At 44.7% G+C, this 21,657-nt stretch overlaps 1 protein-coding gene across 1 annotated transcript in view; it reads left to right on the forward strand.

Moving 5' to 3' along the window:
• LOC311111634 (tight junction protein 1-like) overlaps positions 1-21,657 on the forward strand; it is an 81,771-nt gene that overhangs the window by 33,920 nt on the left and 26,194 nt on the right. The window contains exons 2-10 of the mRNA XM_084154408.1: positions 9,891-9,947; positions 12,536-12,660; positions 12,840-12,942; positions 13,136-13,469; positions 14,471-14,577; positions 15,459-15,627; positions 15,877-16,018; positions 20,344-20,480; positions 21,501-21,606. Coding sequence (XP_084010534.1) covers positions 9,891-9,947; positions 12,536-12,660; positions 12,840-12,942; positions 13,136-13,469; positions 14,471-14,577; positions 15,459-15,627; positions 15,877-16,018; positions 20,344-20,480; positions 21,501-21,606 — 1,280 coding nt within the window. The remainder of the gene's footprint in view (positions 1-9,890; positions 9,948-12,535; positions 12,661-12,839; positions 12,943-13,135; positions 13,470-14,470; positions 14,578-15,458; positions 15,628-15,876; positions 16,019-20,343; positions 20,481-21,500; positions 21,607-21,657) is intronic.

Below are 21,657 nucleotides of genomic sequence, written 5' to 3' on the forward strand. Positions count from 1 at the left end.
TGTGATTAGAGAGAGAGAGAGAATCTGGTGTGATTAGAGAGAGAGAAAATCTGGTGTGATTAGAGAGAGAGAGAATCTGGTGTGATCAGAGAGAGAGAGAGAATCTGGTGTGATCAGAGAGAGAGAGAGAGAGAATCTGGTGTGATCAGAGAGAGAGAGAGAGAGAGAGAGAATCTGGTGTGATCAGAGAGAGAGAATCTGGTGTGATCAGAGAGAGAGAGAATCTGGTGTGATCATTTGGCCTTAGTATAAGAAGGAAATGTATACAGTGGGGAGAACAAGTATTTGATACACTGCCGATTTTGCAGGTTTTCCTACTTACATAGCATGTAGAGGTCTGTAATTTTTATCATAGGTACACTTCAACTGTGAGAGATGGAATCTAAAACAAAAATCCAGAAAATCACATTGTATGATTTTTAAGTAATTAATTTGCATTTTATTGCATGACATAAGTATTTGATCACCTACCAACCAGTAAGAATTCTGGCTCTCATAGACCTGTTCGTTTTTCTTTAAGAAGCCCTCCTGTTCTTCACTCATTACCTGTATTAACTGCACCTGTTTGAACTCGTTACCTGTATAAAAGACACCTGTCCACACACTCAATCAAACAGACTCCAACCTCTCCACAATGGCCAAGACCAGAGAGCTGTGTAAGGACATCAGGGATAACATTGTAGACCTACACAAGGCTGGGATGGGCTACAGGACAATAGGCAAGCAGCTTGGTGAGAAGGCAACAACTGTTGGCGCAATTATTAGAAAATGGAAGAAGTTCAAGATGACGGTCAATCACCCTCGGTCTGGGGCTCCATGCAAGATCTCACCTCGTGGGGCATCAATGATCATGAGGAAGGTGAGGGATCAGCCCAGAACTACACAGCAGGACCTGGTCAATGACCTGAAGAGAGCTGGGACCACAGTCTCAAAGAAAACCATTAGTAACACACTACGCCGTCATGGATTAAAATCCTGCAGCGCACGCAAGGTCCCCCTGCTCAAGCCAGCGCATGTCCAGGCCTGTCTGAAGTTTGCCAATGACCATCTGGATGATCCAGAGGAGGAATGGGAGGAGGTCATGTGGTCTGATGAGACAAAAAAAGGCTTTTTGGTCTAAACTCCACTCGCCGTGTTTGGAGGAAGAAGAAGGATGAGTACAACCCCAAGAACACCATCCCAACCGTGAAGCATGGAGCTGGAAACATCATTCTTCGGGGATGCTTTTCTGCAAAGGGGACAGGACGACTGCACCGTATTGAGGGGAGGATGAATGGGGCCATGTATCGCGAGATCTTGGCCAACAACCTCCTTCCCTCAGTAAGAGCATTGAAGATGGGTTGTGGCTGGGTCTTCCAGCATGACAACGACCCGAAACACACAGCCAGGGCAACTAAGGAGTGGCTCCGTAAGAAGCATCTCAAGGTCCTGGAGTGGCCTAGCCAGTGTCCAGACCTGAACCCAATAGAAAATCTTTGGTGGGAGCTGAAAGTCCGTATTGTCCAGTGACAGCCCCGAAACCTGAAGGATCTGGTGAAGGTCTGTATGGAGGAGTTGGCCAAAATCCCTGCTGCAGTGTGTGCAAACCTGGTCAAGACCTACAGGAAACGTATGATCTCTGTAATTGCAAACAAAGGTTTCTGTACCAAATGTTAAGTTCTGCTTTTCTGATGTATCAAATACTTATGTCATGCAATAAAATGCAAATTAATTACTTAAAAATCATACAATGTGATTTTCTGGATTTTTGTTTTAGATTCCGTCTCTCACAGTTGAAGTGTACCTATGATAAAAATTACAGACCTCTACATGCTTTGTAAGTAGGAAAACCTGCAAAATCGGTAGTGTATCAAATACTTGTTCTCCCCACTGTATATATGCAGACTAGGCCTACACGTTTCAATTTGGAAATCAGAAAATCTGGAGCACTAGTGCAGGGGTGTGTGTTTTGATTGTGACCTAGAGGATTTCCCTTCAGGGAAGTACAATTGTGCCGTGGAAGGGAAGTGAGCTCTTCATCTGTCATTGAATACAAAACCGTTGCAATGCAGAATTACATTTCAATGCACCACAATTATGTGTTCAATACCAATCAATAGCCTACCAGTATAATATTTGCATTCATGTTCTATTTTGGGGTTCTGGTTAGATTGCATCCATTATGATTGTATTGTTTTTGAGAGCCAACCAGTCACGTCTGACAGCATGGTTGTTGGGCAGACTTGATGTGTAATGCCACATTGTTTTGTTTTCCTGGTCTTTTCCCTTAAATACCTCTATTCATAAATAGTCTACCCATCCATTACTGCTGTGGTGTTTTAGGAAAATATAACCAAACACATACACACTGTAGTCAGTCTTTATTTGGGCAGCAAATTATATATGGCTGATTTAATGTCCTAAAATAAGGCTATGACTAGATCACGTAATTGTACCTTCAGCCTCCATGAGTGGTTAAGGCAGGTGCTGGCTAGAACTATGTGTGGTAGGCCTATGGTAAAGAACACTACTACTGGCTTGTATGATGATGCAGTGCAGATGTTGGTCAAGGATGGGACAGTTCCTAGCCCTAGACAGAGGTAGGAGTGAGAGACACCACACACACACACACGGTCTGAGCAGGGCATCTGCCTCTGCTGCAGAGGGAATAGTTAGGGTCTGCAGCTGTGTCTCTGTCTATGTGTTAATATGTGTACATCTAGATCACATGTCCCAAGCCCATGTTGACTCTAGAACTGGCTTTTATTCCAGGAGCGTTGTGTTGTTGTGTGTCTGGTCTTCATGTAGAGATGACACCCATGGAGCTATAGGCATCCACTCTGGCAGACAGACGACATCCTCAGGAACTCTTAGTTTCTTTGATCACAACCAGAAACCCAGTCCAATCCCTCCGAAATGTCCAAGTTCTGTGTTTGAGTAAGTATTGTATTACACTGACTTTATGGTCTTTGAATATTTACCATATGTAATGTTTATACAGCATGCTGGTCTTTGAATATTTCCCATATGTAATGTTTATACAGCATGCTGGTCTTTGAATATTTACAATGTGATGTTTATACAGCATGCTGCCTCATGTAACACTATACTTTATCGTTTGAGAAGTCTGTGGGTTTGGCTGTGTTGTTTTACCTGGTTCATTGTAAGTCTAAAGTGTTTTGAATATGTTGAGGTACGTTTCCAAGGAGCTCTCTTTTCTCCGTCCAGGGTGTTTTCTCTCCAAGCTGAAACTATTCCTTACAAACAGGAAGGGAACTCAACTTCCTGTGGGTTAATCCTGTAACCCTGGTAGCTTCCTGTTCCACACAATCACGACCACACAGACACACTGACCTAATGCTCCGTAAGGATTTTACCTTCACATTAAAGTCAACCATGTTTGTGTTTAGATTTATGCTTCCTATACACTACCGGTCAAAGGTTTTAGAACACCTACTCATTCAAGGGTTTTTCTTTATTTTTACTATTTTCTACATTGTAGAATAATAGTGAAGACATCAAAACTATGAAATAACACATATGGAATCATGTAGTAACCAAAAAAGTGTTAAACAAATCAAAATATATTTCAAATAGCCACCCTTTGCCTTGATGACAGCTTTTCACACTCTTGGCATTCTCTCAACCAGCTTCATGAGGTAGTCACCTGGAATGAATTTCAAATAACAGGTGTGCCTTCTTAAAAGTTAATTTGTGGAATTTATTTCCTTCTTAATGTGTTTGAGCCAATCAGTTGTGTTGTGACAAGGTAGGGGGGGTATACAGAAGACAGCCCTATTTGGTAAAAGACCAAGTCCATATTATGGCATGAACAGCTTAAATAAGCAAAGAGAAACAACAGTCCATCATTACTTTAAGACATGAAGGCCAGTCAATACGGAACATTTCAAGAACTTTGAAAGGATAAGTTCATTAGAGTTACCATCCTCAGAAATTGCAGACCAAAAAAATGCTTCACATAGTTCAAGTTACGGACACATCTCAACATCAACTGCTCAGAGGAGACTTTGTGAATCAGGCCTTCATGGTCGAATTGCTGCAAAGAAACCACTACTAAAGGACACCATAAGAAGAAGAAACTTGCTTGGGCCAAGAAACACGAGCAAAGGACATTAGACTGGTGGAAATGTGTCCTTTTGTTTTGGAGTCCAAATTTGAGATTTTTGGTTCCAACCGCCGTATCTTTGTGAGACGCGGTGTGGGTGAACGGATGATCTCTGCATATGTATTTCCCACCGTAAAGCATGGTGTAGGAGGTGTTATGGTGTGGGGGTGCTTTGCTGGTGACACTGTCTGTGATTTATTTAGAATTCAAGGCACACTTAACCAACATGGCTACCACAGAATTCTGCAGCGATACACATCTCATCTGGTTTGGGCTTAGTGGGACTATCATTTGTTTTTCAACAGGACAATGACCCAACCCACCTCCAGGCTGTGTAAGGGCTATTTTACCAAGAAGGAGAGTGATGGAGTGCTGCATCAGATGACCTGGCCTCCACAATCCCCCGACCTCAACCAAAATGAGATGGTTTGGGATGAGTCGGACGGCAGAGTGAAGGAAAAGCAGCCAACAAGTGCTCAGCATATGTGGGAACTCCTTCAAGACTGTTGGAAAAGCATACCAGGTGAAGCAGGCTGAGAGAATGCCAAGAGTGTGCAAAGCTGTCATCAAGGCAAAGGGTGGCTATTTGAAGAATCTCAAATCTCAAATATATTTTGATTTGTTAACACTTTTTTGGTTACTACATTATTCCATTGTTTTATTCATTATTATTCTACAATGTACAAAATAGTAATAATAAAGCAAACCCTTGAATGAGTAGGTGTTCTAAAACTACCTGACCGGTAGTGTATGTACTATACACTCTTAGAAAAAAAGTTTCCAAAAGGGTTCTTCGGCTGTCCCAACAGGAGAACCCTTTTTGGTTCCAGGGTGAACCCTTTCTGTTTCCAGGTAGAACCCTTTTGAAAGGGTTTTTACATGGAACCCAAAAGGGTTGTACTTTGAACCAAAAATGTTTTTTCAAAGGGTTATCCTATGGGGACAACTGAAGGAGAGTATGAAGACTACTAGCTATAGCAAGGATGTTACAAAAACCTGACCAAACCCACCAAAGCAGCTGTTGACAGTACAAGGGCACTATGTTGGCAGTGACACTCCCATGTTTTGGATTCTATAAAGGGATGATGACTAATAGTGGACTGTAACTCGTAATCAAGGAACACACAGAACAGAAACTTCTCCCTCTCTCCCTGTGTTTCCTGTTTGCTCATGAGATCACTCATACCTGACCTAACCTCATCACCTGGTCTCATGACTTTTGGTTTCTCTTACTCTAGTTAGACACCTGAGACTCAAAAATGGCCAGGAGTTGTTAGGCTACAGTTTGTGAATTTCCCACATATGCTTGCATGTTAGCTGTCTAGCTAAATCTGCCACTATTATACCTCGGTATTGTCTGAGTTGTTGATTATTGCCTGTCCCTTTGAAATAAATTAAAAAATGTATAGTATTTCTGAAAGTGAGAGGAAGCTAGCTACTAGCTCGAACTGTTAGTTCCCCACTTCTCTGTCTGGTTGTTGTATTTACAGAGGAAGGAGGAAGTGACCATATAAATATAATTACTAGAACGGGCATCCCAGTTAAAGTCAATGTTCTATAATTCTATTTCTAATGAGGTGACCTGTCCTCAGCTTCCTCACGCCTCTGTCTCACTGATTATCCTGCATGATTCCAGATTCTCTGAGTGAAAACTACAACTGTAATCATCATGGATAACAGGAGTTATTTATAGCAGCTTGTCTTCCTTCCAGCATGGGGAGTAATGAGGAGGGAGCACTGGAGCACAGTCATCATTTAATGAGTGAGGTAGCTCTAACCCTCTCATCCACAGCTAACGCTCTCAACTGCTAATCACACACACACACACACAATCAGAGCACCATCGCTAGACAGAGAATCAGGACGAGGGAGCTTGCTATATACCTAAACACTACAACACAGAGCATGAAAGAGCCCCAGTCCTCCTACTGAAAGCTGTCTGCTACAGGTTATTTCTGGGCTGTCAGTAGTATTGCCAGTACTGTGTTGTGTATAGTCTTTGAAGCAGGCCGGAGAGGAGAGGAGCTGAGGCGGCTGTCTTGGAGGGCTCAGTAACACAAAGAGCCCATTTAACCACAGATCAAGGCCCAGGCTGTCCACTGGGCTGTCCACGCCTGCCTACCCTTTGTTTCTCAACAGGGCCTCTCTGGCCACGGCTCAAGCCTGACTAAATGTGAATCATGGTATAAAGATACCAAACATCCCCCTCCAAGATCAAGACACACATTGTTTTATGTAACTCTACTGGGACTTTGTGATTAGATAATCACAATTTTGGGGTGCTTTGTTCCTGTCATATTTTTGTTCTGGAACATTAGACGTTGTTTAGCTAGATTTGACTGAAGTAATTTGCTTTGGCCCTATGCTACAAGGCTTAATATTCCTGTAACAGTTTCCATCAGATAGTATTGTTAGCATTTGCTACGTGAGTCAAATGGGTGAATGCAAGGCTGTGCTGACCTGGCTGAAACAATATTCATTCCCAGTGTTCTCCTACTGTTCATGGGTGTCTAGGAGGGGAGAAAAGGTCCCAGTCAGGGATTTGTCCATCTGCATTTATTTTCAACAGGAATGATAGTGTTCGGTGGTATTGCTCTCGGTATTCGATGTGTAGTACTAATGCGTATCATAGCAACAAGTTTCACTGTTCTTTTAAATAGTGTCCTTGCAGATGGCCTCTTCAGGATTGTTCCCAGCAGTAGTACATGTCTTTTTATGGCTGTACCAGCCATGCATAACGTCATCAGATTAGGACCTGATTTCTGCAGTGTTTTCACTGTACCAGACCCTGTTCTACACTACTCACACTTCACATCAAGCTGTTTAATCGCTGCTCCAGATTGTTGTGAATCTTTAAAAAGATCATCCCATCAGAGAAGAAGACGAGAGCAGAGTTTAGGCGTACTGGAGTAAACAGTCCTCAGTGATCAAGAGCTCTTCTCTCTCTCCTAATTTATATCTCTCCTCCTGACTCACTAACCACCCTTCTCTGACCCAGAGGCCTACCGATAACCGTTAAGTCCTGCGCCCTCATGACCGGTACTGCCAGTCACACCCTACCGACACGATAAGGCCCTTCCCAGTCAGACACGTCTCACTACTAAGGCCTTTCTCTGAGTCATCACACCAGCGAAAGGAAAAACCACAGGAGGGGAAGAGGGAGGAAACAATGGACGTTGAAGGAAATTCTTCAGCGTGTGTGTCTGTCTGTACTGTCTTCTAACATCTGGGCCCACAGCTGGAAGGGTGTGTGTGAGGGGGGATGGTTAGGGTAAGTGCAGGGAGAGGCAGTGAATTATAAGCCTTCTTCATTGTCTCAGGCTCCCGTATTTAGAGAGAGATCAGGCATTTATTGTTAATGCTGTACGTTGATACTCTGCTGGAAGTAGTTTGCGTGTGTATAGAGACAAATCTCTAAAATGTAATCTGGCCACAGTTTTAATTTAATGTATCCTGTGTATCCAGTTACTGGCCATACAGAGTATGTATGTCAGTGACAGCCTTGCTCCCTTCCTCTCCCCTTATAGCTTCACCACCCCAGTGTAGTGTTCATCCTTAGACAAGGCCCCCTTGTCACATGGTCCACACACAGCATGGACATTTTTCTCATGGCTTGGGCCCCCACTGTCTGCTTTGCAATGTACTGTTGGCTGAATGTATGACCTCCAGCCTTACAAACACTTGACAGGAATGTGTGGTAGGGGGGCGGCTTTGGTGAAATGGGTCAGGCCCCCCCACATAATGGTGGGCTGACTGTGGGAGTCTCAGGGGCAGACAGTGGGAGGGAGGAGCAGCACAAACCCTGCCTGCCTGAGCCAATTATGGACACGAATAACATCCACATTGAGCTGCGTGAAAATCAGGGTCAAGGGGTTAACTGTGTGTTCATTACAGAGATGTGGGGAGTTCAAGAGAACACATACCCACACCCTGACAGAACTACCGTACCTTACATACCCACACCCTGACAGAACTACCATACATACCCACACCCTGACAGAACTACCATACCGTACATACCCACACCCTGACAGAACTACCGTACCTTACATACCCACACCCTGACAGAACTACCATACATACCCACACCCTGACAGAACTACCATACATACCCACACCCTGACAGAACTACCATACCGTACATACCCACACCCTGACAGAACTACCATACCGTACATACCCACACCCTGACAGAACTACCATACCGTACATACCCACACCCTGACAGAACTACCATACTGCACATACCCACACCCTGACAGAACTACCATACCATACATACCCACACCCTGACAGAACTACCATACTGCACATACCCACACCCTGACAGAACTACCATACTGCACATACCCACACCCTGACAGAACTACCATACATACCCACACCCTGACAGAACTACCATACTGCACATACCCACACCCTGACAGAACTACCATACCATACATACCCACACCCTGACAGAACTACCATACATACCCACACCCTGACAGAACTACCGTACCTTACATACCCACACCCTGACAGAACTACCATACATACCCACACCCTGACAGAACTACCATACTGCACATACCCACACCCTGACAGAACTACCATACCATACATACCCACACCCTGACAGAACTACCATACATACCCACACCCTGACAGAACTACCGTACCTTACATACCCACACCCTGACAGAACTACCATACATACCCACACCCTGACAGAACTACCATACCGTACATACCCACACCCTGACAGAACTACCATACCGTACATACCCACACCCTGACAGAACTACCATACCGTACATGCCCACACCCTGACAAAAACAAGTGAACTCAACTCAAAGCATTCCCACAACCTGACAAAAACGACCCATACCCCGAAAACCCCCACATACCCACACCGGACAGAGAGGCGGTGTTAGACCCAGAGAGGGAGGGAGCTGCCTGTTTGTGGGATGAATTCACCACCACTGTCTGTCTGGGTTCTGGTGTTTCCTTTGTAAGTGTTACTGTTAGCTTAATCCACACTGGCAGGCAGCACTGAGGTCCAGGTAGACCTTGCTCACCTAGGATGAACCTCGAAACAAACTCAAGATGGTCCATCTTTTTATAGCAAACAAATGTTCACTTGCACTGTAAACCAGATTTAATCTGTGCAGGCTGCCTACTCATGTGCAACACGCGTTTATAATGTTTGCAGATTACACTTCACATTGGTACTCACAAAAGTGCAAGAGAGCAATTTCGGGGTCTGTCTCATCGCCAGTGATGCATGCAGTAACACGGACATGTGGGAACCAACAGTGGCGAAGCTGCTGTGTGTATGTGTGTGTTCAGTAACACTGCAGTGGTGAAATCCCAGTGGTCTGATGTGCAGTCAGTCAGTGTTTGGGGTATAATGGTCCTCAGGCTATCGCTCTCTCCTCTCTCTGTCAGTCCGCTGGGTACCCAGTAAAGAGCTGTGCCCTCCAGGCAGCCTCCTCTCCTCAGCATGAAACCCAGACCATCACAAGTGCTCTGCAAACGGAGAGAGCACATGATAGGCTTTTAAAACCATGACTGAGTATCCAGCCACCCAGAGACACTCCGAGGTCTACCACAAGTTAAATCTCTCTCTCAGCCTTTAGAAGAAAATGCTTTCCTTTGAATATCGTTTTTTACCCTGTCGACACATACATGACCTCCCGTGGACTTTTACCCTGGTTCAAAATGCTCATTATCACAGTGTTAACCGCTTACCCTCATTACCCTAATGCTGATAGTGACACTTCTCTCCCTCTCCCTGTCTTAGAGCGCAGCGATGGAGGAAACTGTAATATGGGAACAGCACACAGTGACCCTTCACAGGGTAAGTGTTTACCTCTCTCCGTTACTATCTCTCTCTCCTTATTCCTCTGTAGCCCTCTCTCCATCCCTCCATCATCATCATCCCTCTCTCTCAGTGCCGGGAAGGCCAGCTGCAGGATCAGGAAGCGTACTGATGGAGCACACAATGGGCCCAGCATACAGATGTCAGGAAGCTGTGGTGAGGAAGAGCGCGCTATGTAGCGTCCTCTTCCTGTGTGTTTCTCTTCTCTTCCTGTTGGCAGCCAGCCCCGTGGCGCTCCAGGATCACAGGGAATACTGTATGTTATGTAGACTACACATTAACTGGTCTATGTTAGGACCTAGGGCTGGAAATTGCCAGTGACCTCACGATACGATATTATCGCGATACTTTGGTACTGATACAAAATGTATTGCGATTCTCACGATTCTATATGTATTGCGATTCGATACTGTGATTTTATTACTGTTGAGAATTAGAATAGTAGAATACACAAGGTGCAATTAAAACATTTGGTTGTGCATCAGCAGTTTTTCTCTTGTTATGTCAGTCACTGTGATGATCATCCCATGTCCTCCATCACTTGATCTAAAGAAATTATGAATAACCAGACACTGACGATGATTCATTAAAACGTGAAGGTAGATCGTCAGAAATGTGTATGATTACCTTGTATTTCCTCGTTTATTTAAGAGGGTTCTGTTCATTTCCTGTTCAGAGAATTGACAGGCAAGTGGGGTGCGTTCGAGTGCATAGTTAATGAATGGTACGGGTAGTGCTCTAATAGCTTATCCTGGGGGGGATGTACATGTTCATATCCCCAAATTATAGTTATTCATTAAGCATGGTTTAGCACAGTTATTGAGATGTGTGCTGGTATATATTCAAGTATGTTTATGATCTGAAAACGTTTAGATTGTAATTCAAGTCTTTTGAATGTTAATTGATCAGTGTGTGAAATGCCTTGTTTTCATTGGTCAAATGCGTTATGGGTAGGGGTATAAGAACCCTTTATTGTCATTGTTTAAGAGAAAGGACAGGGAACAGGTCGGCATGCTGCCGGTTACAGGCATATTTGAAGCCTGGGTTTTTCTTCTCTTTGATCAACAACCAGTTTACCTTTGGGGGGTAAATGTCTGTACAGTTTTCACTGTCTATTTTCTACACCTGCAAATAAAAAGCTTCACTCTGGGCAAGATAAGTCTCTATCTGCTGTTTCCTCCACACTGTTAGAATCCTATTGCTGGGTCAACTTCACAGTCACTGACAGTCATTCAATTAGCCATGTCAGCTAACAATTTTTAGATTGGTAAGTTATTTAAACTTGTAGTAATCATGGCCGAATACCGACCGGGCACGCAGGAAACGTGCCCAGGAGCCCTGAACTCCGGGGGCCCACATTGATTTTGTTAGTCACTCCCACTCAGATATCATATTAACATGACATAAGTCATGACAAAATGTGTAGAATTGCATGAAATTTGTTATGAAATTGCTAAATTTACTCTCGCCCCATGGCAAAATGTGTAGAATTGCATGAAATTAACTTTAAAAATTCTCTCCGTGGTCAAAGGAGGAGGCCACTAAAATGTTTTGCCCGTGAGGGGGCATGTTTTCTGAAATTTGGATCCCAGGAAAACACAGAATTTCTCATTTGGGTCTCAGACTGAAGTAGTTGAAGAACCCCTACACTAGAGCATTGGAAAGCAAAACAACTATACTGTAACAAGAGTAGAATCACAACAGTGGTGAAGACAACTCCCTTAACAACACCATATTATTATTATCCCACTTACACTGGTATAGACCTACCACTTAGTTAACCCCATAATTGCACTGTAGTAAGCATGTAATTAAGTTGTGTGTGTTTACACCTTTCAATGACATACGCTCACAGGAGTAGACTAGTGAAACCTCAGGTGATGTGTAGACATTGTTAACTAGGATCATCTCATGGCTGTCTGGAGGGGTGCCATGTTTAATAACATAACGACCATAGGAGTTGGCTACACGACACTAACAGATCTGGGACCAGGCTAGAGGCATGCAGTCAATGTGTGGTTGTGTCAGCGAGCTGATCACCACCAGGGTTATTATAAGTGTCTGTGTGGCGTCCTGGCCTGGCCATCTATCAGGAGTCAGGACAGAGTCAGGCTGGCTGTGATAATAGAGGCTTCAGTTAGAGGTGACAGACTGACTAGAGAGGAGAGAGACCTGAGAGCAGATCAGATCACTGTGCCAGACACAACTCCTCTCTCTCTCTCTCTCTCTCTCTCTCTCTCTCTCTCTCTCTCTCTCTCTCTCTCTCTCTCTCTCTCTCTCTCTCTCTCTCTCTGGAGACAACCATGGACATAACACACACTAGTGCTATAGCAAGGCTAAATGAAGGGATGGTTTATAGCTTTTGATTGTGCTTAAATAAAATGACTAGAGTTTAGAGTAGCTGTTTTTTTTCTATGTATCAAATCTGCTATACTAACTGAACTGAGGAAGTATGCCCTATGTATTCTTCTACTGTGTACAGTATTATGTTCAAGTGCATACATGCACTGTTGTCCCAGACCTCATGTCTCCAACTTCTGTTGTGTCTGTGTGCGTGATGTGTGCAGGCCCCAGGGTTTGGGTTCGGCATAGCCATCTCAGGGGGCCGGGACAACCCTCACTTCCAGAGTGGTGAGACCTCCATCGTCATCTCTGACGTCCTGAAGGGAGGCCCAGCAGAAGGGCTCTTATCGTAAGTGCAGAAAACACTTTCAATGGAGATTTTCTGTGAGCATGATTTTTAGTTCAGGACTAGGCTTAATCTGGGTCTGGGTAACCAGCCCTATATGTTACCGCTGTGGTGTTGATTTGGGTGTGGTCAATGTAGATCCTGACCGTGATTGAACCTCCTTGTTTCTCTTCTCCTTCCAGGGAAAATGACCGCGTGGTAATGGTCAACGCAGTGTCCATGGACAACGTAGAGCATGCTTACGCTGTGCAGCAGCTTCGGAAGAGTGGAAAGAATGCAAAAATAGTGAGTTGTATTCCTCAGGGGAATGGACAACAGGCTAATCTTATTGTTTTGGTCCACCTTCCTCAGCAAGTACATTCCTCTTCTATGAATGCCACCCTAGGGATTTAGACACGTTTCTAACCTAATTGAGTTGATAAGAGGTAATTTGAGGTGGTTGAGAATGACATCATGTCCCTTTCTTTCCCCCCCACAGACGATCCGAAGGAAACGGAAGGTTCAGATCCCGGTGTCTCGCCCGGGGGACAGAGAGACTATGTCCGAACACGAGGAAGAGGACACTGATGAAGACGATGGTTGCGAGCAGTACAGCGGCCGCAGCGGGCCCACCAGCGCCTACGGAGCGGCGAGTGGCGGCACGGCCAGCAGGCGGACGAACGAGCGCGAGCGTGAACGCAGCAACAGCAGCCGGCGGGAACACAGTGCATCGCGAGAGAGGAGCATCTCGCCCCGCTCCGGCCGATCCCAAGGCTCCTCCACACCGTCCCGCCCCGCCAAAGTCACCCTTGTCAAGTCCCGCAAGAATGAAGGTGGGCACCGCAATGTCCAGCTTAGGTCTTCAGCATGAGTGATTGCATTTTGCGGTTTTCTTTCTTTTTGTATTGTCAGTTTGACCTAATTTACCCTCCAGTCAGTCAGTCAGTCAGTCAATCAGTAATATCATGGCAGCCTGTTATTCTGTGATTTACCCTCCTGCGCCTGACTCCTTCATCACCACCTCATCACAGAATAACAGGCTTTAATCCGCAAAATACAGGTTTACGCAGAAATGCGTCAAACACACTCCAGGGCACAAAACAGGCGCACTGGAAAATACAAGGCACACGGGAAAAATACTCCCGTCGATACAAAATACACGAGCTCCACCGAGCTTCACTAACTAACCTCCACAATAAACAATCACCCACACAGACAAGGAAGCAGAGGGAACACTTATACCATGACTAATGAGGGAATAAGGACCAGGTGTGTGTGATTTGAAGACAAGAGAAATGGAGTGATGATAAATGGATCGGCAGTAACTAGTAAGCCGGTGACGCCGAACGCCGAAACCTGCCCAAACAGGGAGGGGAGGCAGCCTCGGCGGAAGTCGTGACACTCACTCAGATGAGCACAAAGTCAATGTCAGCTCCTCCACTCCCTCACTACCCTCCCTGACAACGCTGGTGATTGATTGGTGCTCAGGCAAAGTCTTGTGAATATATAGTGGCCATTATTAACAAGAGAATGACCCGTCCGCAGACACTGAGCTGTCTCCTCAGCCAATGAGATAAGATCTCCAGCTATCCTGTATGTCCTCTTTGGTCATGACACCCCTCTGTGAGAGGGAGATGAACTTTAATGGCTGCCATGAAACATGGTCTCCTCCTCACTCACTGCCCACTCACTCACTCTCTCATACTGTTTTAATATGACACATCAAGTACTAGCAGCAAATTGTTATCTTTATATCCATCTTAATGACCCTACTGTTTTTTAAGGTGTGGTATTGCACAGTGCTCTGCTAATATCGTTTTGTTGTTGTTCAAAGCAGAGTATGGTCTGCGTTTGGCCAGCCACATCTTTGTGAAGGACATCTCCCCAGAGAGCCTGGCAGCACGGGACGGAAACATCCAGGAGGGAGACGTGGTGCTGAAGGTGAGAACCAGAGACATGATGGGGCTAGTCGTTATAGACGATGACCTGGAGTGGGAAGGTCGCCGGTTCAAATCCTGGGACGGGCACTTAAAGAAACAGGGACTGAACTGCGATACAGAGCAGAAATATACTAAGCATACCACTTCACATGAGGCAATATTTTGGGCATGCATACACTAGTAAGCTAGTGTATATATTGGAAGGTTGCCAGGGCCTCACAAAGAGTTTGAGAGGGGAGGGATATACAATGCACTACCTTTACACTAACTTAATCAACACAACGTTTCACTTTGACATCTAGCCATTCCACTGATTGATCTGTTTATATGTGCGAGTTCAAATTCATTAGTACGCCTCTCAGTCCCCAAGCAGGGCCAGGCATTCCATGCATTCCATCACTCTCTTTTGTTCCTGACCAGTCAGTCGCTGATGGGAAAGATGTACCTCGTCACAAGAATGTACACCCTGGATTCTGACTGTTTGGTCTACTTCACTATGTTCAAAAGAGAGTCCTTGTATAGAACTCATGTCTTACAAGTGTAGTAACTATGAAAGAGTGTACAAGGAAGAGGGATAACATGTTGTTGTGGGACTTTAGCCTTCCCATATAAACATTTTAACAAGGAGTGGTGATTTCATTTTTATGCAATATTATATGATGGTATGTTCAATCTCTCACTGCAAGTGACCATACGGAAAGCACTGTGCATGTGAAACATTTGCTAAAGCATATCATACATTTTTAAATGTCATTATAGATATTTTACTTCATGGTCAGGTATGCCTTTGGTGTATGTGTGCTATAGCATGAGTCCAAAGTTAAACTGTACAATGATCAGAATGAATCCTTCCTTAAACATCCTCTCCTCTTTTTCTCCCAGATTAACGGCACAGTGACAGAGAACCTGTCGTTAATAGATGCTAAGAAGCTGATCGAGAGGTCAAAGGGCAAGTTAAAGATGGTGGTGCAGAAAGATGATAGAGCCACGTTGCTCAACATCCCTGATATGGACGACAGCATTCCCTCTGGCAACAACTCAGACCGAGACGGTGAGATAGAGCTCTGTGCGTTCTCTATAGGAGGGTAGCATCATCCAATCTCATGTTTAACAACCTCATATTGATTAACAACATTTTGTTTAGCTCACAATATGGCATGATATTGTGAGGGTGCAATTTTCCAGAGGTATTTGAAAAGGAAAGCTTACTACTTAATATTTTTTCTACTGATTTCTCATTTCTTTGAAGTTTACTTGTCATGGTTCAATCGTCATATTAAACACCACTTTGTTCTAACAGACATTTCAGAAATTCATTCACTGACATCAGACCATTCCACTCGATCCCATGATCGAGCACGGGGCAGTCGATCCCGCTCCCCTACCCGTTCTGAGCCCTCAGACCCCTGCCGACACTCACCACGGCAGATCAGCAATGGCAGGTAAGGAAAACACACACACACACATTACACAATCGTCATGGGACACACAGCTGTCATACATATCACGCAGTCACCCACAGCGCTGCAACTCAAGCCTCATCATACATCATGTTAAAACCCATAAGTGGTTAGTTAGTGTTAATCACCAGCACTTCTAGAGGGCTGTGTATAAATCAATAGATAGTGAAGACACAGGATGAATAGAACAGAACGATGTGCCTCTATAAGCCCAGCAGTCCCATAATGACCTGCTGTAGGGGTCAGAGGTCACAGAGAGCCAGAGGAGAGGATATTGACGCTTTTCCACATAGATGTCCCATCCCCTGCACCCCTCCCTATAGCTCACCATATAGTCTCCCTATATACAGTGTCCATAATAACTCATCACAACCTAAAGGAAACCCCCACCACCAGCTTGAAATGGGCCAGAGCATCAGTCAGTACAGTGATAACTATATTTGATAATCTGTCTAAATATTAACGTGCCTCGTTTCTTCCATTTTACCAGTCATTTAAATGTTTTGTGTTTCTTTCCTCTGTTGCACAATTTTCTCTTCCCATCTCCTCAGTTGGAGGCTAAAGTAAGTTTGCGTGGAAAGCAGTGGAGAGATGCAGTAACCGGCTTTGACAGACATGTAGTAGTGGTGACTGGCTTGCCTGCATAGCTGCCTGCATAGCTGCCTGTGTAGATAGTCGCTAGACAGAGAAGTAGACCAGTAGATGAGGTGCCTTGACAGAGCGAGGCTTGACAGTTCCTCTCAGATTGGACAGGGAGCTTGGCACTGTTAGCCGGGCTGACTGTATGTAGTGTGTTGATGCCAGAGGGGCTGGAGGGAGGGATAGAGCTGTGGAAGGAAAGGCTGCTGCTGGGTTCTGATCACACGGCCTGCCTGCCGTATCACAGCAATTAACCAGGATGGGGATGGATTGCCCAGATGGAGCTCGTGTCTCGCTCTCTGGCAGAAGGCTCTGAGCCCTGGAGGAGAGGCTCTGTAGAAAGAAAGCCCTGGATTCAAAACGAAACACAACACAACTCAAGTCAAGTGTTCTGCTTCCAAACTCTACCATTTCCTCTATGCCCTCTCCTGGTGTGGCTATTGATGCTGCAGAGCACATGTATGGAAGGTCAGATACCTGAAAATGCCCTATTCATTTGAGATTCTGCAAGCATTGGATCTGTCTATTATTTTTGAATCACAGTGAACAGTCCTATTTATCTGACAGATTTCACATAGATTTAGCATCCCATAGCCCCCTGTAGTTGCTGAGCACTCTGTGTTTGTACCTTGTCTTTAGCTCCCTCCTCAGTGCTGCTGTACTGTAGTGTGTTGTAGACATCCTGATATGATGGTATTAATGCAGATAAGCAGCTGTACCATTGATCTGAAATGGAAAAACTGACAGCCGGTTGGTTGGTACTTCGTGGCGGCACTGGTCTCTCCTCTCTGCTCTGGGTCTAAACCCCAAGCCCTGTCAGCCCATATGGAATCAGATGAATGGCAATCAACAACTCCATGGAAAACGTAATTTCCACTGGAGGCAGTGGAGAAAATTGTGTAATGGTATTAGTCAGTTCGTCATCAGAGGCTGGAATGAATGCCTGGCTAGATAGATACTAGATATCTGGAGGGACCAATTGTTAGTGATTTACAGCTGCCTGTTTGTCACCAAGCCACTCCAGTAACCAACTGCCGTAAATCAGCCCCAATGTAACTGTCAACAACACTGTGGAATAACAATTCTTGTCTCAATGCAGGAACACAGGGACATTCTTACACAGAATACTCCCACTGTAAGTGTCACAATGTCACAAAAACACCCTGCCAGTAGTTGTTGAGACCATCCTAGAGTTTAGGCTAGTACTTAGTTTAGTACTATTGATCTCCCTCTGTCTTTCTGTCTTGTTTTTTTCCACAGTTAGCCTTTAGGTTTGGGATATTGAAATGGTGTTTTATGTCTTTGTGTCCATACACAATGAGTAACATATTAAATGTTGTATTCCTGAACCTTGTGCTTTGTATTGATGAGCCTTGAGCACTTTGTTTGAATTTTGGTAGTCTAGTTCTCCGCCATACATGGTTCGCGCTTTATGAATGTCAGGCAAGAGGGACTAGAATTTTGGTAAATGGCATGGACAGGGATTGGCTATAACCAGACCAGTATGCATGCAGGAGTCATCACAGTATGTATTAGCTATGCAGGAGGCCAGGCAGGAATTTGACACACTTCCCACAGAGATTTGCCCCAGTACCAGATGGTTCACATAATTGAGGTTTTCTCTATAGTTCAATAGGTTTTTCTCTTGTCCCTGTGAGAAAATATTCCATAATATGCAATCAGGTCGTCATTGTAATCAAGACTTGACTAATTGACTTACCTATATAAATAAAGGTGAAATACGTCTTTGTGAGAGTACCATCTATTATGGTTTTCTATGCAGATAATTTTGAGGTTTTGAAGTAATTCATGTTCAGCAGTCTGAACTGTGACCTAGTGTTACAGTTAGCCTCTTGCTCAAATAACTAAATAAAAAATAGCTGTGCAAAAGTCCCATTTTAGATGGCTGTTTTGACAGTGGTCTATGGGAATTACAAAATAAAAGCATCCCTCTTTGCATGATGCGAAACATTTTATCACAGCAAGATTATTGTGGTGCTATGTCCGTTTATACAGTGTAACCTTAGATTGACGCCACAGGAGGAAATAAGAAACAGATTGCAGATTTGTGCTTTGGTCCTTGTGGACTGTTGTGTTTAGAAAAGGAGAGCAGAGAGAGAGAAAGGAGGGAGGGAGGCTAGGTGAAAGGACAGCTGTACGTAGGGATTTATGTTTAGTTTATGTGTTGCCTCTTAACACCATTCCGCCCAGGACAGGGCAGGGAGGGCACGGGAGATTTAGGACAGGGACAGGGGCCGCTGCCAGGACAGGCCAACAGGCCCTCTCTGACTGACTGACGGACGGACAAATAGACAGATAGACAGGCGATTATAGCTTTGTTGAAATTCATCCCTTGCAACGCAGGCTGCCCTGCATGTACTGCAGCCCTTTTTAATATCTCTTTATCTCTACAGTCCCCAATGCACTCTGAAATATAAAAGCATTACCAGGAATTCCACTGTTGAATAATTGTAATGGGAGACGTTTGATGGAGTGTTTTCATTTATTCTCACAAAGACAGGAAATTAGGAATTAGGAAAGGCAATTGTCACCATTTCACTTTTCAAGCTAACAGGTTTTGGTTTTGCTGTTGTTTGAGTCTGATTTTGTCTTTGGGAAGTGAGTGTTTGTTATCCTGTGACAGTCCTGTGTGAGGGAGTGAGTGAGTGTTGGGTGTAAGATGGTGGCACAGTCAGGCTGTAATGTAGCCTACCGCTACATTCCTCCCATGTAAAAAGCTGCTGGACGCTGGCTGGAGTGCTGTGCCAGCTCCAGGGTCATGTGACCAGGCTGGAATTCGCCCATTGTTCTAAGAAGCAGCCAAATAGAGCTGCAGAGCTGTTGGGGCTGCAGAGACGGAGCAGAGAGCGTTCCTCCTCCCTTGTTTTCTCCCCCTCACAAAGTACAGCATCTGATCTGAACACTCAGTGCCTGGCTGCCGTGAGCTGGAGCTGGCACTGGCTCTGGCAGGTATACAGTACTGCTGCTGTGGTTTGGTTAGAAGGTTGAGAAGGGAAATGGAATGAATCATTTGTAATGTACACAGCTCTCAATGAAAACATTTTAGAAAAATGTCAGCTTCGGTATGACTCTGATTAGTGTTTCTGGTCTCTGTGTGGTTGTCAGTGATACTGTAGGGTTGAGAGGAGAGTCTCTAGACCACACAGCTAAAGGCACCTGGAGTCTGCGCTGCTGCTGATGCAGCCAATGCAGAGGTGAAACCGAGGCCAGCAGAGAATAGGTCTGACCCCATAAACATGTAGTTCAAATAGTTTGAGACGAAGACAGCCATCCTCCTTTTAACTGCTTATTGTTTTTTGGCCATTCTTTACTGTTCCTAATGCCTTATCATTCATTCCATGCTGTGATGTCAATAACATGGCGCTCTCATAACTACACACACACTCCATCACTGTAGCTACGTCCCAGGGCTAAAACAACAGGACCTTAGTCTTGTTCTCCACGCAGCCTGTGTAGTAAGCTCTGTTATTAGTTCTATAGAACAGAGCCCCTCTCCTACTACATTGGTTTGTCTCCTATACTTTATCTATTTTAATTAGACTCAGGGTTCATCCATCCACCTTTCTATTCTCTCTTCACAATTGCTACCATTCTTCATCTCACAGTGTAGGCCTACAAAGGAAATAATGAACTGTTTCTTTTTCTAGCCACAGAAGTCGAGATGAGGAGAGGATTTCCAAGCCCGGGGTGATGTCGACTCCTGTTAAAGGGTCCCAGGAGGCCCTAGTCCAAGCCATCAGCGACCAGCCACTGGCCAGAGAGGACAAACTGCCCCCGCTGCCAGGTCAGTCAGGGCCCCCGCTGGCTCCACAGCAAAACCTGTCTAACTGCCTGAACCAAAACAGGCCGTGACACTCCTCTGTACTGTGCCTATCCCTCTCTGCTTCCCCCTCTCCTGCCCCCTCCCTCACCTCCACCCTGGATTGGAATGCACTCTGTACTCCTGTCCCACATATCAGAAAAGCCCAGCCCATAGTACTCTAGTCCATTCCTCTAGTGCAGCCTTTCTTAAAGTATGGGTCGCGACCCAAAGTGGGTCACGGACATGTTAATGGTGGGTCGTGACATGTCAGAGTAAAAAAAATATATATATATACACACTACCGGTCAAAAGTTTTAGAACACCTAATCATTCAAGGGATTTTCTTTATTTTTTATTTTGCCAAGAGTGTGCAAAGCTGTCATCAAGGCAAAGGGTGGCTATTTGAAGAATCTCAAATATAAATTATATTTTGATTTGTTTAACACTTTTTTGGTTACTACATGATTCCATATGTGTTATTTCATAGTTTTGATGTCTTCACTATTATTCTAAAATGTAGAAAATAGTAAAAATAAAGAAAAACCCTTGAATGATTAGGTGTTCTACATCCTATGCCGGTGCCACATTGAAAGTCACTGAGCTCTTCAGTAAGGCCATTCTACTGCCAATGTTTGTCTATGGAGATCGCATGGCTGTGTGCTCGAATCCACTAATTTGAAGGGGTGTCCACATACTTTTGTGTATGTATAGTGTATTTTGCCGGCGAGGTCGGGGGGCACCTCAAACCAAATCGCGCTTAGCGCCCCCAAAAGGGGGTATGTTTTCATGAGCTTGGGTCCCAGTAAAACACTGAGTTTCTGAAGAACCCCTGCTCTAGTGTTACGTAATGTTGACCTATTCCTATCCCTTAGCTCTTTAACCCTAACTCCGATATAGTCATAACCACTACATTCACATTCCTCTACCAGGTCAGTCTGTTTACATGTGTGTGTGTGATCATACTATCAGTATGTGACAGTAGTGTGTGTGTTGGTCCTGTAGAACCAAAGCCAGTGTATGCCCAGCCTGGTCAGCCTGATGTGGACCTGCCAGTCAGCCCCTCTGATGCCCCAGTACCCAGCGCTGGTCATGATGACAGCATCCTCAGGTAACCCTCAGTCCTCCTGTTAAAGCCATGTTATTATTTCCATTATGTTGT

Source organism: Coregonus lavaretus, assembly GCF_964263955.1.
Source record: "Coregonus lavaretus genome assembly, chromosome: 37".
In the NCBI taxonomy this organism is placed as follows: Eukaryota; Metazoa; Chordata; class Actinopteri; order Salmoniformes; family Salmonidae; genus Coregonus; species Coregonus lavaretus.